Here is a 16,725-nt window from a genome sequence, read left to right on the forward strand (position 1 = left end):
TCTGAAGCTGGGTCTCAGAGTGTGGCAGCCAGGGAATCGCAGGACACAAATGTGTTATTCTACAGTGCTAACAAAGCAGCTTAGCAAAGACTCACAACAGAACACACCTAACAACTTATGTGTTTCTTTTTTAGTTTTATATATGTGACTGTTTTGACTGTATGTATGTATGTATGTATATATGTCACATGTGTGCCTGGTGTCACAGAGGTCAGAAGAGGGCATCAGATCCCCTGGATCAGGTTGTGAGCCATCTTGTGGGTGCTGGAAACCAAACTTAGTTCCTCTAAGCACAGTAAGTGTTCTTAATCACTGAGCCATCTCTCTATCACATAAAACTTTTAAATTCCTAAAAATTTAAAATTCTGCCAATAGGGCCGGGCTGTGGTGGTGCACGCCTGTAATCCCAGCACTTGGGAGGCAGAGGCAGGAGAATTTCTGAGTTCGAGGCCAGCCTCATCTACAGAGTGAGTTCCAGGACAGCCAGGGCTAACACAGAGAAACCTTGTCTCGAAAAAACAAAAACAAAAACAAAAAAATTCTGCCAAAAGGTAGAAAGGTGGTTGGAAACATATCTCCATAGTTAAGAGAATGTATTGCTCTTCCAAAGGACCAGAGTTTGGACGCAAGACTCACATGGGCACAACTACCTGTAACTCCAGCTCCAGAGGAATCTAATGCCCTCTTCTGAACTCCATGGGCACCCACTTACATATAGGTGTATATATTCACATCTACACATAAACATACTTAATTTTTTTTTAAAAGTAGAAAGGAGAGAACACTAATGCAGATCAAAGTTTTATACTTTAAATTAAATTTATAATCTAAATCAAGAAATAAATTTATAGCTGGGCAGTGGTGGCACACGCTTTTAATTCCAGCACTTGGGAGGCAGAGGCAGGCAGATTTCTGAGTTTGAGGACAGCCTGGTCTACAGGTTGAATCGCAGGACAGCCAGGGCAATACAGAGAAACCCTGTCTCGAAAAAACCAAAACCGTGTGTGTGTGTGTGTGTGTGTGTGTGTGTGTGTGTGTGTGTGTGTACATATACAAACTCTAGTGATACTGGGCAATAAATAAAAATTTTATGTGTATATTGATATTGACTTTGAGGGCCAGCAAGATAGTTCAGCTATTAAAGGCACCTACCACCAAGCCTGATGACCTTAGTTCTGTTCTGAACTAACTAGGTGGAGATAACCAAATCCCTCTGACTTTCACACTTGTGCAGTGTAAGGTATGAGTTTCATCCTGTGGAATAGGCCTTTTGACCAGTCTTTTTTTTTTTAAAGTAGTTTGTTAATCATATCACATTTGTGCCATTGTTATGCTAGTATATCTTGCAGGTAAGCTACTGTTACAGGTGACCAGGTTTTGTAGCTAGAAAATACTGATGGTTATCCTCCTCCTCTGGGAGCATGCATATTACATTCTAATACCATGAATCCTAGTCAGTAGGAATGAAGCTTCTAGTTAACACCAGCTTTACTTTTCTGTGTTTGATGACATATATAAGTATTGTCTTCAGCAATAGGGGCTATTAGGCTGTGCTGAATGGCCAATAGCCTTGAATATCCTGTGATACTTGGAGCTTTGCACAAGGCCAAAAACTCAACAAAATGTAACTCAGTTCTGGCACTGGCAGTTTATTTAACTTGGTAACATGTCTACTGGAGGCATTTGTCATATATGTATATATATTTTATAATATTTCTACAGTAGTAGGTTTCCATGTAGTTTTTAAATGTCTTTTAAATGCCTCCCTAACATCCTTCCTTTACCATCCCTCTTCCTATTTAATTCTCCTATTTCTAGTTTCTCCTTTCTCTCCAAACCAATATATCTTATTTTTCCTTCCTTTGGAGAACCTTTCCTCCCTGCTGATCCTTTACTCAATACCTAACTAGCCTCTGTAGTTTTTCAGATTGCAGCACACATAGTGACGACTTAAAAGCTAACATCCACCAGGCGGTGGTGGCACACGCCTTTAATCCCAGCACTCTGGGAGGCAGAGGCAGGTGGATTTCTGAGTTTGAGGCCAGCCTGGTCTACAAAGTGAGTTCCAGGACAACCAGGGCTACACAGAGAAACCCTGTCTCGAAAAATATCAAAAAAAACAAACAAACAAACAAAAAAAAGCTAACATCCACATATAAGAGAGAACATACAATATTCGTCTCTTTGGATCTGAGTTACCTCACTCAGGGATCCTTCTTGTTGTTGTTGTTGTTGTTGTTGTTGTTGTTCCCTAGCTCCATCCATTTATCTGATAATTTCATAACTTAATTTTTAACAGCTAAATAGTATCCTATTGTGTAAATGTGCCACATTTCCATTACTCATTCATCAGTTTGTGAGCATGTTGGCTATCTTCAGTTCCTGGCTATTATGACTAGAACAACAGTGAACATGGACGAGCGACCTCTCTGTAGTGGGATGTAGAGTCCTTTGGGTGGATACCCAAGCTAGCAGAGCTGGAGATTGAGGTGGAATGACCCCTGAGGAACCACCACACTGATCCCCATGGTGGCTTGACTAGCTTGCACACCCACCAGCAGTGGAGGGGTGTGCTCTTTCCCTACATCCCTGCCAGCGTGTATCATCATGTATTTCACTATCTTGGCCATTCTGACTATGGTAAGATGAAATCTCAAAGCAGGTTTAATTTGCATTACTCTGATGACTGTCAGTGTTGATCATATCTTTAAATATTTCTCAGCAATTTGTGTTTCCTCTTGAGAATTTTCTGCTTATTTCTGTATCACATTTTTATTTGGGTTGTTTTCTTGTTGTTCTGTAATTTCGGTTCTTTATTTTATATATTAATCCTCTATCAGATGTATAATTGGTAAAGATCTTTTCCCAGGATGCTGCTTTCCCCAAATGACAATGCCCTTTGCCATACACAAGCTTTTCAGCTTCATGTGGTCCCTTTTATTATTTCTGATCTCAGTGCCTGTGCTATTCTGATCTCAGTGTCTGTGCTCAGTGTCTTGTTAAGAAAGTCCTTTCCTATGACAATTGATTCAAGTATATGCCCCAGTTTCATTTTATCAGATTCAGGATATCTGATCTTATGATGAGGTCCTTGATCTTTACATAGAGTTTTGTACATATGGATCTGAGTTATTCTTCTACATGCAACCATCCAGGTTACCCAACACTAATTGTTGAAGATGTCATTTTTTCCAGTGTGTATTTTTTGCCTTTTTGTCAAAATCAGATGTACAAAAGTGTATCTACATCTTCAATTCCATTGATCAACATATCTGTTTTATATACCATGCTGTGTTTATTACTATCACTCTGTAGAATGAATTGGAATCTGAGATGTTGTATACTTCCAGAACATTTTTTATTATTCAGAATTGTTTTAGCTGTCCTGTATTTTTAATCTTTCCACATGAAGTTTAAATAACTTTCTGTGAAGAATTTTACTGGAATTTTGATGTGGATTGAATCTGTAGAATGCTTTTAATAAGATGACCATTTTTCAGTAATAATCCTACCAATCCATGAGCCGGGGAGATTTTTCCATCTTCTGGTCTCTTCAATTTATTCTGTCAATGGCTTAAAGTTTTTATTATTCAAGTCTAACTTGCTTAGAGTTATCTCAAAAAAAAATTTTTAGGCTATTGTAAAAGATAGTTGATTCTCTCAGATGGTCACTTGTATATAGAAAGGTTACTGGGTTTTGTGTGTGTGTGTGTGTGTGTGTGTGTGTGTGTGTGTCAGTTTTGTATCCTGATACTTTGCTGGGATTGTTTATGAACTGTAGAAGTTTCCTGGTAGAGTTTTGAGGATCTTTTATGTATATCTGCAAATAAAGATATTTTGATTTCTTCCTTTCCTATTTTCATTCCCTTTATTTGGCTGTCTTACTCTTCTAGCTAAGTACTATATTGAATAAGTATGAAGAGAATGAATATCCTTGTCTTGTTCTTGGTTTTAGTAGAAATTATTTGAGTTTCTGTTTAAGTAGATACTAGCTGTAGTGTTGCCTTTATTACATATGTCCCTTGTATTCCTAGTCTCTCCAGGACTTTTATCATGAAGGGACGCGGAATTTCTTTTCTGCGTCTAATGAGATGATCATGTGTTTTTATCTTTCATCTATTTATCTGGTGGATTATGTTTACTGATTTACATATGTTGAATCATCCCTGTATCTCTGGAATGAAGCCAACTTGATCACGGTGGAAACTATTTTTGGTGTGTTCTTGGATTTAAATTGCAAGTATTTTATTTAGAATCTTTGCATCAACATTCATAAGGGATATTGATCTATATAACTTTTTTGGCTCTTTGTATGATTTAGGTACCAGGGTAATGGTGGCCTTATAAAAAATTTTTAAAATGTTCCCCCAATGTCTATTTTGCAGAATAATTTAAGGAATATTGCTGTTAATTCTCCTTTGAAGGTCTTGCTGAATCAATCTGGCCCTGGACTTCACTTCCCCACTCCTACCTCTCCCACCCCCACTAAAAGTCTTTAATTTCTCTAGAGGACATGGAGTTATGGGTCTCTTTAAATTACTTACTCGGTATTGATTCTTTTAAGTTTCTCAGTTTGGTGCAGTATAGATCTGTAAAGTTTATCCTTATGGGTCTCTGAACTTCTTCAGTGTCTGTCTACAATGTCCACCTTTTCACTCTCAATTTTATTTGAATATTCTCCCTCAGTCTTTTAGTTATTTTGGCTAAGGCTTTTTCCATTTTGTTGATTTTTCTCAAAGAACCAACACTTTGTTTCATTAATTCTTTGTATTTTTGTGTTTTATTACATTGGTTTCATTCCTGAGTTTGGTTATTTCTTATCATCTACTCTTTTGGAGTATTATTTTTGTTGCTCCAGAGCTTTCAGGTGTATCACTGAATTACTAAGATAAGATATCTCCAGGTTTGTTTGGGGGTGTTTGTTTGTTTGTTTGTTTTTAATGTAAGCACTTAGTACATTTCTTTGTTGATATCCAGCTTTAATCCATGGTGGTCAAGTAGAAGGCTGGATGTTACTTCAGTTTTCTTATATCTGTTGAAACTTGCTTTGTATCCAAGAATGTAATCAATTTTGGAGAAAGGTCCATAAGCTAATGAGAAGAAAGTATATTCTTTTGTGTTTGAGTGAAATATTCAATAGCTATCTACTGTATCCCTTTGACTTATGAAATTATTTAGCTCCAATATTTCTCTTTAGTTTGTGTCTGGATGACCTTTCTGTTGGCAATAGTTGAGTATTGAAGTCACCCACTATCACTCTATAAAAGGTCAATATGTGATTTTTAGCAGTAATAGTGTTTCTTTTATGAAGTTGGATCCTGTGGTTGGCACATAAATGTAGAATTTCAGTATCTTCTTGATGATTTTTTTCCTTTAATGAGTGAGTGTGTAGTTTCCTTTCCTATCTTTTCTGATTAGTTTTAGTTTGAAGTCTATTTTGTTAGATATTAAAATGCTATACCTGTTTGCTTCTTGTGCTGGGATCTAGTCCTCTGGAGAATGATGTTTGAAGAGTTTCTTGATATCAATATTTGGTCTTATCTTTGTTGGGTGAGTGTCGTGTTCTTTGGTTACTGTTGCCTTCTCTGGATCCTGGGCAAGTGTGATGACTGTAGGGTCCCTGGTAGAAAATGTTCCTGGATCATCAGTTGACAGAAAGGAAGAGAAATGGGGTTGGAAGAAAGGCTGAGAGGATTGCAGAGAAAAGGCTAAGCTAGGTCCCAAATAAAACTTTAATAAGCAAAATAGTGAATGCTCTTTTTAGTCAGACCAGTTTAATAGCCATCTTCTGAGTTACCAATTATTAAGCCAACACAAGTAGAATCCCCCTACCTCGCTACCTAACCAAACATACACAGCCCAGTGAGCACTACTTAAATAAGGTGTCGCTGTGTAATTGAGACAAAATGGGAGTGAGATACAAGTGGTTAGAAAATTAAAACATGAATGGGAATTATTTTCCTCTTACAGAGGCAAATTTATAGTATATATGTAGTGTTAAGACACATAGTTTTGGGGCTGGGGAGATGGCTCGGCGGTTAAGAGCACTGATTGCTCTTCCGAAGGTCCTGAGTTCAAATCCCAGCAACCACATGGTGGCTCACAACCATCCGTAACAAGATCTGACCTCCTCTTCTGAAGTGTCTGAAGACAACTACAGTGTACTTACATATAATAAATAAATAAATCTTTAAAAAAAAAAGACACATAGTTTTATTTTTTTTTCAAAATTGCAATTGACATCAAAAGTTGTTGCTTAAATTAGTTCTACAGATATTCATAACCTGGCCTTCAGTAGGGTATTAGATCTGAACTTGTCTTTAATTGGTTTTGTTTTCCTTTTGAAACTAGGTTGTTCAGAGAATATTCTACACAGTCAACAGATCTTGGAGTGGAAAAATTACTTCAACAGAGATAAGGAAAAGCAACTTTTTGCAAGTATGCCTCTCATATAAAGATATATAAGGACTAATTTAATAATTTTACTTAATTTAAATTTTTTTCTTACTCTATTGCAAAGTTATAAGTATCAATTCTTCCAAGCTGTAAGCATCTATCAATTACCCATGTGGGGGAAAGGCTATGAAAATAATACGGGATATCTGTCTGAAGGTATGCACTGTGAAACAAAAGCAGAAATGCACATTTACACCTGAGCTGATGGATGTACATAAAAGATGCAGAAGAAGGTCGGAAGGGTCAGCGTATGATTCCATCTTGGAGACTATCAGGAGTTTAGTAAGATAAAAGTCTCAATCGGAAGGGGTTTCCAGGAAGCAGCAACAGCACAAGCCACTGTCCCTCATGTTCAAGAATTTCCAACTAGTGGAAGTGGCCAGTGGCTCCTGTGATAGTAAGTAGGTTGGAAAAGTGGGCTTGCCAAAAAAATGCAAGTATATAGACTTGATTCAGTAATAACTCTACCTTGCTAGAAATAATAATTTTATTTTTAATAATAAAACAAAAATAATTTATTTTATCAAACTAAAAAACTATTGACCACTAGTGGGAGCCTTTTACCGAGGTAATATATAAAGAAAATAGAATGATTCACACTTTAAAGGAAAAAAAAAAGTATTTTAAATGACTCGTACTAAATGAAGCTTTACTAACAGTAGCTTATTACTCTGTATCCTCCCTATCTTTATCTGCATGTTAGATAGACAAGGTATTGAAGACCTGGAAAATTAGCAGTCCATAATGGATAAACAGATATTTTGTTTTCTATAGCAGTGATTCTCAACCTGTGAGCCACAGCCCCTTGGGGATCAGATATCCAGCATATCAGATGTTTACATTACAATTCATAACTAACAAAATTCAGTTATGAAGTAGCAATGAAAGTAATATTTGAGGATCATCATAATAAAAGGAACTGTATTATGGGATTGCAGCATTAGATGTTCAATTACTAAATGAACAGTCATCATCACAATCATTGTGGTAAAATAGGTTAAGAAGACAGTAATTTCCTTAATAACACAAAAGTTGTAATTTCTCACATTTTTAAAGCACATATATATAGGTACTATATTTGTGACTGTTCCCAAGGAGGTCAGAAAGAGGGTGTTGGAGCAAATGGAACTAGGTTGTGAATAATATTGAGCCATTATGTGGGTGCTAAGAGCTGAACCCAGATCTTACAAGAGCAGCAAATGCTCTTAACCCCTGAGCCTTCACTGTAGCCCCTAATCTTTATTATTTTAATAAAATCTTTTGAGAATCAGATATTGTTGAGTAACTTGCACAGAACACACAGCAGGCTGCAGAACTGAGCAGAAGTCAAATGTTTTTCTACGGGGCAGCTTATTTTCCCTTCCTCTTCTTTTCTTTTCTTTTTTTTCTTACCCATCTGTTTAGTCTTCTTCTGAGTCCATGAACAAATGTTCAAAATATTCTAGTTCTATGAATATATAGAGAGTAAAAAAAAAAAATAATCAAAAATCACTGTTTGTGCCAGTGGTGGTAATACACACCTTTAACCTCAGCAATCAGGAGGCAGAGGAAGGCAATTAATTCTCTGTGAATTTGAGGCCAGTGTGGTCAAGCATTTCATGCACTTTTCCATAGAGAGAACGTATACATCTGCATTTTTATTATTTTATATATGTATGTATGTAAGAATTTCGTCTGCAAGTATATATGTGAACTACAGGTGTGCTTGGCGCACTCAGAAGCCAGAAGAGGGTGTCAGGTGCCCTGGGATTAAAATTACAGAGGGTTGTGAGCCACCATGTGAGTGTTGGGAATTCAACCTGGGTCCTCTGAAAAGGTAGCCAGTGCACTTAACCACTGAACCATCTCTCCAACCCCTCAAGTCTTATTTTATATACATAGTATAGTTTTTTTGTGAGAATGCTATATAGAAGGATATTTTCATTCATTCATTCATTCATTCATTCATTCATTTGGAGTGGGGATAGCATACAAGTACTATTGTCAGAAAAACAGGTTGCCATAGTTGGTTCTGAGGGATCAAATTCAGGGAATCAGGCTTGGCAGAGGTGTCTTTACCCTCTAAGCCATCCCACTGGCCTTATGGGGCCTTTTATTAAAGTATATAGGAGATATGTACTACTTTATAAAGTGGTAGGTTTCTTTTCTCTTCAAAATGTCTCAGGATTCCTTCTATTTCTCTCCATCTATTCTGCATGGATTGATTGCATGGCTGTATTGTAATTCATTATATATTCCTCTATTGAGGCTTAGGGCATTTTTATATTTTTTTCTATTACAGTGATGTAGTGACCATACTTGAACCTTACTCTTCTGGTATATGAATAACAATTTCTCTAGAATAGACTACTAAAGGAAAAGAAAAAAATCCTGGATCAAATGATACTTTAATAGATGCTGTTAAAATAATCCTTAAAAATCCAATTCATCCTTTCCCTTACATATTCACTAACTTGGGAGCAGTAGAAGCCCGCAAGTAAGTCCGTCCTGAGTGGATGGGTATTATGACATGGGCAGAGACTGTGGAAGACTCATGGAAATTGGCAGGCTCTTTACCCATAATGGGCTAGGGTCAAGAGAAATGGCAAAGCTTTTCTTGAGTCTAAGTATGTGTGTTTATGGATGATTAATCTGTGTACAAGAACTGGCAACTGTGACATTCTCCTTCTGGATATTTACAGCCTGGTATGGCTCACCTACAAAGACTTCCTGCTGAGACTAGCTTAAACCCCTACCTCCACCCTGTGCTCTACCTGATAAACAAACTGAGGGTCGAGAGCAGTTCTAGAGAACCCCACCACTCCCAGTTTTCCTGTGTGTGCACCTGTTGTCTGTCCTGTGTGTGCCTGTTTGTCTGTCTGTCCTGTGTGTGTGCCTGTTTATCTGTCTGTCCTGTGTGTGTGCCTGTTTATCTGTCTGTCCTGTGTGTGCCTGTTTGTCTGTCTGTCCTGTATGTGTGCCTGTTTGTCTATCTGTCCTGTGTGTGTGCTGATTTGTCTGTCTGTCCTGTGTGTGTGTGTGTTTGTCTATCTGTCCTGTGTGTGTGCTGATTTGTCTGTCCTGTGTGTGTGCTGATTTGTCTGTCTGTCCTGTGTGTGCCTGTTTGTGTGCCTATTTGTCTGTCTGTCCTGTGTATACCTGTTTGTCTGTCCTGTGTGTGTGCGCCTGTTGTCTATCTGTCCTGTGTGTGTGCCTGCTTGTCTACCTGTCCTGTGTGTGTGCGCCTGTTGTCTATCTGTCCTGTGTGTGTGCCTGTTTGTCTACCTGTGCTGTGTGTGTGCCTGTTTGTCTATCTGTCCTGTGTGTGTGCCTGTTTGTCTACCTGTCCTATGTGTGTGCGCCTGTTGTCTATCTGTCCTGTGTGTGTGCCTGTTGTCTATCTGTCCTGTGTGTGTGCCTGTTTGTCTGTCCTGTGTATACCTGTTTGTCTGTCCTGTGTGTGTGTGCCTGTTGTCTATCTGTCCTGTGTGTGTGCCTGTTTGTCTACCTGTCCTGTGTGTGTGCGCCTGTTGTCTATCTGTCCTGTGTGGGTGCCTGCTTGTCTACCTGTCCTGTGTATGTGCCTGCTTGTCTACCTGTCCTATGTGTGTGCCTGTTTGTCTACCTGTCCTGTGTGTGTGCCTGTTTGTCTACCTGTCCTTTCTTCATTCTCTTGCTGTTAGGGGACCCAGCAGGGCAGGATGGCAACCAACAGCAGGAGTTAATAGACACTTACACCATGTTTTTCCTTGGTGTGATGAAGACAATAACTTAATTTTGTTTACTTCATAATCTTCCATTAAACAGTTTATATAATTTAATAATTTTTTTCAATTTACAAAATCACTTCCTATTGTAAACATTTTAAAAAATAATTTATCAGTGTCTTAGTTTGGGTTGCAACTCTGTGAAGAGACACCATGACCAAGGCAACTCTTACAAGGACAATATTAATTGGGCTGGCTTTCAGTTTCAGAGGTTCAGTCCATTATCATCATGGTGGAAGCAAGGCAGCACCCAGGCAGTCATGGTGCTGGAAAAGGAGCTGAAAGTTCTACATCTTGATTTAATGGCAGCAGAAGGAGGAGAAGACTGTTTTCCACAGGCAGCCAAGAGGAGGGTCTTTTCTATCCTGGGCAGAGTTTGAACACTCAGAGCCTTCAAGGCCCACCAACACAATAACACACTTCCTCCAACAAGGCTATACCTATTCCAAGAAGGCCTCATATCCTAATGGTACCACTTCCCATGGCACTATTCAGACCACCACAGTCAGAGCAATGCATTTATATTACAAGATAATACACTTTGTGTTTTCTGCCTTGTATTCCAGTTTATTTCCAATTAAGATTGTTAGCTATTTTTCTTTTTATTTACACTTGTCTTTTATGGGCCCCTTTTATTTTGGACATCATTCTTTTTACATTTTTATTACATTTGTGTGTGGTATGTGTGAGCAGGTAAAGGTCAGAAGTCAGCAATCTGTTCTTTCCTTGCACAGTATGGGCCTTGGTATTGAACTCAATTCATTATGCTTAGTACCAGGCACCTTTACTGTTGGGCCATCTCACCAGTCCCATTAGACATAGCTCTTACAGACTCTGTGTGTGTGTGTGTGTGTGTGTGTGTGTGTGTGTGTGTGTGTGTGTGTGTGTGTTTTGGGGTATTTTTTTAATATTTGATCAAAAATATTTTAATAAGGAGGTTTAGCCCATTTATATTTATTCCTGACATTTTTCTATTAAATTTTCTTAAAGTTTCTTTCATTTATGAAAATGTTTTCATTTTTTTACCCTCTTAAATGATAATTTTGGTAGAGTTATGGATGCAAAAGCCATTATTCCTGGAATCTCCACTAAAGATACAAAATGAGACAGAGACTAGCTCAGAGCCCTTAGCTCCATCTACTGCCTTCTGTTTCAAGCCACCATATATAACCACTATTGTATACATAAGTAATACTTATGATAAACTTGATTCCAATATACAGCCAAGCATTATATGCATATTTCCATTCTTCAAAATATTGCTCATATAATTTTGAAAAATTAAGAAATCTTAGTTTATGAACATGAATAATAGAGAGCTGGTTATTAAAAAGTTACTCTTTTGGCCAGGCAGTGGTGGCGCACACCTTTAATCCTAGCACTCAGGAGGCATAAGCAGGTAGATCTCTGAATTTGAGGTGAGCCTGGTCTACAAAACAAGTTCCAGAACAGCTGGAGAAACCCTATCTCAGACTACACACACACACACACACACACGCACGCACGCACGCACGCACACACGCACGCACGCACAGAGTTTCTGGCTTGGTATCAAAATTAAAGTTTTAAGTTAATGAACAGAAATTTTCAAGACTATAATAACCAAAGCTAGTTGAACATCATTTAAAAATTAATTCTTTTATTCATACCATTTCAGACTCTGGCCCTTTTGGAGGAAGAGGAAGATATAAATCAAATCACAGATTACTTCTCTTATGAACATTTCTATGTCATTTATTGTAAATTCTGGGAACTAGATGGTGATCATGACCTGTACATCAGCCAAGCTGATCTATCTAGATATAATGACCAGGGTAAGTGATTCTATAGATGCTAAAGTAAACCTATTTTTAAAGTTTTATAAATTGTCTACCCTTGTTATGAGAAATTCCCTTTCTTAAATGCTTTAAGTCTCTTTATAGGGCCAATAATTTTTAAATGAGAATGTACTTTTTTGTTGTTTATTCTGCAGACCAGGCTGGCCTCAAAATCATAGAGAACCTCCTGCCTGTGCCTCTCCAGTGTTAGGGTTAAAGGTTTGTGCCACCATGCCTAGCCAAAGATAATTTTTTTAAACTTAGAGACCAGAGAAGGAGTTTGGAGGTAAGTAAGTAACCAAGTTTTAAAAGTAGGAAGTCTCTGGAGTAGTATGTATCATTAAGCTGATAATTAGATGCAAGCCTATTTGAAAACTTTCTGACTTAACAATATTTCTATCAATGCTAAAAATGAATTCCCCCATACTCCCTTCTGTGGGTCTCACTATGTTCCCTTGGCTGGCCTGGAATTCAGTACATAATTCTGAAGCTGTCCTGCCTCAGATTTTGAGGACTCTGTAAAAATTTGCTTGGAGGTAGGGAGCTAGAGAGATGTCTCAGTGGTTAAGAGCACTTGCTCTTCTAGAGTTTGGGTCCCAGCACCCTCATCACATAGCGCCCAACCTCCTCTAACCCTGGTTCCACGGATCTTATAACCTCTCCGGTCTCTGGGCATATGCACTCACATGCTTGTTCAGACACACAAAGTAAATCCTTTTTTCTTTTTTAAGCTTACTTTTTTTTTTAACTCCAGAAAGATATTTTCTCTACAGAGAAATTTCATTTTCTTTCTTTTGTTAAAAAAGAGTTACCCACTGAGCCATCTTGTTGGCCCCTAATATTTAATATTCTTGTTTTTAAAGCTCAATCTATTTTAAAATTATTTGTTATTTATTATCATGTAATATTCATATATTATCATATAATATATATAAGTACACTTTAGCTGTCTTCAGACCCACGAGAAGAGGACATCAGACCCCCATTACAGATGGTTGTGAACCACCATGTGGTTGCTGGGAATGCAACTCAGGACCTCTAGAAGAACAGTCAGTGCCCTTAATCTCTAAGCCATCTCTCAACACCCATAAGATAATATTCATATCTAAGCACCAAGTTATATTGATTCATTCTTCTCTCATAAGATTATCCTTATTCTATCCTTAAATGTCTTCTGAGCAATATTTGAATCAGGCTTTGTTATTTTAGAGATAGTAGAGAACAACTCTAAATTTTATTTCTGTCATTCAGAATAAGCCCCACTTCATGAATGACTGATTTTTGCAGTACTGGGGATTAAGCCCAGGGCCTCATATATGCTGAACAAAAGCTTTACCATTAAGCTGCACTCCACCCTATATAGCTAGTTTTATCTGATCATCAAGTTTCATAGAGCTTTGCACATTTAAGAAACCGAGATTTGGTTTGGTTTAGTCTGGTCTAGTCTGGTCTGATGTGATTTGACTTTGAGCCTACCACAGTATCCCAGGCCAATAGTCTCAGATCCTGAAAAAACTGAGGCAGGAGGATTTCTGAAAACCAGTATTTGGAACGCAGCCTGGGCAATATAGACCCTATCTGTGAAGGGAGAGTAGGGAAATCAACAGAGTTCTCGCCTAAATTCAGTGCCAAACAGGAATCATGAGCAAATACTCAGATGTACTTATTTGATAAACATGGTAATGCCTTCATCCTTCAAGCAGTCATGATTTTTCTGTCATCAATAATACAGATTACCACATTCTTTAGGGTCTCTGATCAGCCTTGTTAGCTATGCAATTCCCTGTTAACCATTTTTGTGAATCAGCTTCTAGAGATCGTGCACAATCTATGGCTCTAAAGCTCCCTTTCTTATTCTTATTGCCATCAAATTTCTAAATATTGTATTTACTAACTGGATCAATGTTAATGACATGATGAAGGGGACAATCAAAATCTACATTTTTGTCCACTAATTTAATTCAGCTTCAGACCACACTCTTTAGTTTAAACCTTCCAAAGGTAAAACAACCTTTTTAAAAAGACATCAAGGGACAGGAGTGCTGGTTCAGCAGTTATGAGGACTTACTGCCCTTGCAGAGGACCTGACTCTTTTCCCACACTACCTATAGAGCAGTTCACAGATGTCTATAACTCCGGCGGCAAGGGACCTGATGCCCTCTTTTGGCCTCCATGGGATGTGGATCACTCATGTGATGCATGTACGTACATACATGCAGGCAAAACACTCATACACAAAAAATAAAATTAAATTGGCTTAAAAGATGTTAGCATTAGAATTTAATATCTTTGCTGTTTTCTATATACTATTTCTCTCTAGTACAAAATATTTATTCAGTAAGTCAAAAATCAAAATACAGAGACTATACAGGCCAGGCATGGCTATCTTGATACCTGCGGTTCTAATTTTCCTAGCCAAATTGACTTGTCTTTATATTGACTATACCTATCTCTAAGCAGCATAGATGCTGGCAGCTACAGCCCTCTACTGAATTCCTTGGTAGTTCTGAAATTTTTCTGTGCATTCCATTGCCTGGGGTACTTGTTAAATTACAGCTCTATAGAGATCCCTTTTCTCCCTTGTCCTCTTCTCTCATTTCTCCCCCTCCTCTCTCTCCTTTTGACTATTTAGAATTTATAACAGTATACTGCTATATATTTTGTAGGATCTGTCATCAAAAACCAACATACCATATGAAGATATCATTGTTACTGGGAGTCGGGCATGGTGGTGCACGCCTGTAATCCCAGCACTCGGGAGGCAGAGGCAGGCGGATTTCTGAGTTCAAGGCCAGCCTGGTCTACAGAGTGAGTTCCAGGACAGCCAGGACTCCACAAAGAAACCCTGTCTTGCCAAATAATAATAATAATGATAATAATAATAATAATAATAAATTGCTACTGGGTACGTAGCTCAGTAGTAGGTTGGCTGCCTAGCATGTTCAGTCCCCAGTAGAACCGATGACAACAAAAAAGCATGCATTGGTAGAGTTCCTTTTAAATGTTGTATCTTAGACCCTTACAGAGTGGGAATACAAGGAAAGTGTGTTTATGGTTTGTCTTGGTATCTTTTCTAAAGCTACTTGGAAGCATTCTCCATTTTACTTTGTGCAGTTCCTGTAACAATGTAAAATGAAGCAATCAGTTTCCCTTAAATTTAATACTAGGATAAAATTTGTCTTGTTTTAGAAGAAAATTTGTCTTGTTTTATTGGACAACAAAATCAATACAAATTGTGTATTTTTGTCTTGGTTGTCAGGATGTTCAGAATTAACTTAGAACTCAACTATATAAATAACTAAATAGGGCCAGGCAGTGGTGGCGCATGCCTTTGAACCCAGCACTTGAGAGGTAGAGGAGGGTGGATTTCTGAGTTCAAGGCCAGCCTGGTCTCCAGAGTAAGTTCCAGGACAGACAGGGCTACACAAAGAAACCCTGTCTTGAAAATCCAAAAAAAAAAAAAAAACCTAAACAGATGTCAGGTACAATCATTATTTGCCTGATTTTTTTTTTAAATTAGTGGTTGATAGTTTAAATGTACCTCATTCTTCTAAAAAATATAAATTATGTGTAAGAAAGAATTTAGGATCTGGGCAGACAAAATTCCTGCACAAATGGGTGTAGGGCCCCCAAGGTCCACCCTTGACAGGAGATTGTGGTGGTTGATCATTGCTGAGGGAGGAAGACTCACTTTCCTGTAGGTACTTGCCAATGGTAGTTTACCCATGCCTAAGTGGAAGCCCCGCTCACATGTGCATATGAAAAGTGCTAAAACTGGGGGGGATGAAAGGGATGGCATGACTGGGAGAGAGACAGGATAAAGGACAGTTGGCGGTATAGAGTGGTGACAGCAGATGGATAAGTCATACACAATGTATAAAGGTATGACATTTTCAATGGATACATTTTAATATACGAATTTTAAAAACACTTAAGGGTTGAGGATGTACTTGGCTAGCACACACAGGCCTTGGTTTGATTCCTAGCACCACATAAACTGTACAGTGGTGCACACTATAATACCAGCACTCATAGCAGGAGGATCAGAAGGTCAAGGCCATTCTCAGTTATATAGCAAGATAGAATTCACCCTGGGATACCTAAAACCTTGTCTCAAAGGAAGAAAGAAAAGAAAGGAAGGAAGGAGAAAGAAAAGGAAGGAAGAGAAAAGAATTTAACTACTGATATTCTTGCTGTGGAAGATTATTATGGTTTAGCTTTAGCAAATGAAAACAAATTTTTAGGAATATTTCTAACTAACTGTAATTCTTATTTATATTTAGCTTCATCAAATAGAATTATTGAAAGAATATTTTCTGGAGCAGTAACAAGGTATGAAAATTTACATTTTGAATTTTATTTAGTGGCCTAGCAAAAAAATTTAATAGAAAAATAAAATAAAACAACTTGAGTTTCAAAATGAACTATACCGTCACAATTCATTTTAGCAAAGCTTTCTGCATAATTTGGCAGGGTTACTAAGTTTTATTATATCTAAAAACCATATAGTTGTGCCTTAATAAAAGACAGTAATTCCATAATATTGATCCAGTGTGGCTGAGTGATGGTGGCTCACGCTTTTAACCCCAGCACTCAGGAGGTAGAGGCAGGAGGATGGATGTCTTTGAGTTCAGGCCAACCTGGACAGCCAGAGCTACACAGAGAAAACCTGTCTCAAAAAACAAAAGAACAACAAAAAAATTAGT

General features: G+C 37.9%; 1 protein-coding gene across 1 annotated transcript in view; it reads left to right on the plus strand.

Annotated features, from left to right (window-relative positions):
• Nucleotides 1-16,725, plus strand: part of Ppp2r3a (protein phosphatase 2 regulatory subunit B''alpha) — a 138,894-nt gene that overhangs the window by 88,824 nt on the left and 33,345 nt on the right. Inside the window, exons 7-9 of the mRNA XM_052187531.1 lie at nt 6,352-6,438; nt 11,860-12,016; nt 16,303-16,351. Of these exons, the coding sequence (XP_052043491.1) occupies nt 6,352-6,438; nt 11,860-12,016; nt 16,303-16,351 (293 nt within the window). The remainder of the gene's footprint in view (nt 1-6,351; nt 6,439-11,859; nt 12,017-16,302; nt 16,352-16,725) is intronic.

Source organism: Apodemus sylvaticus, chromosome 7 (assembly GCF_947179515.1).
Source record: "Apodemus sylvaticus chromosome 7, mApoSyl1.1, whole genome shotgun sequence".
NCBI lineage: Eukaryota > Metazoa > Chordata > Mammalia > Rodentia > Muridae > Apodemus > Apodemus sylvaticus.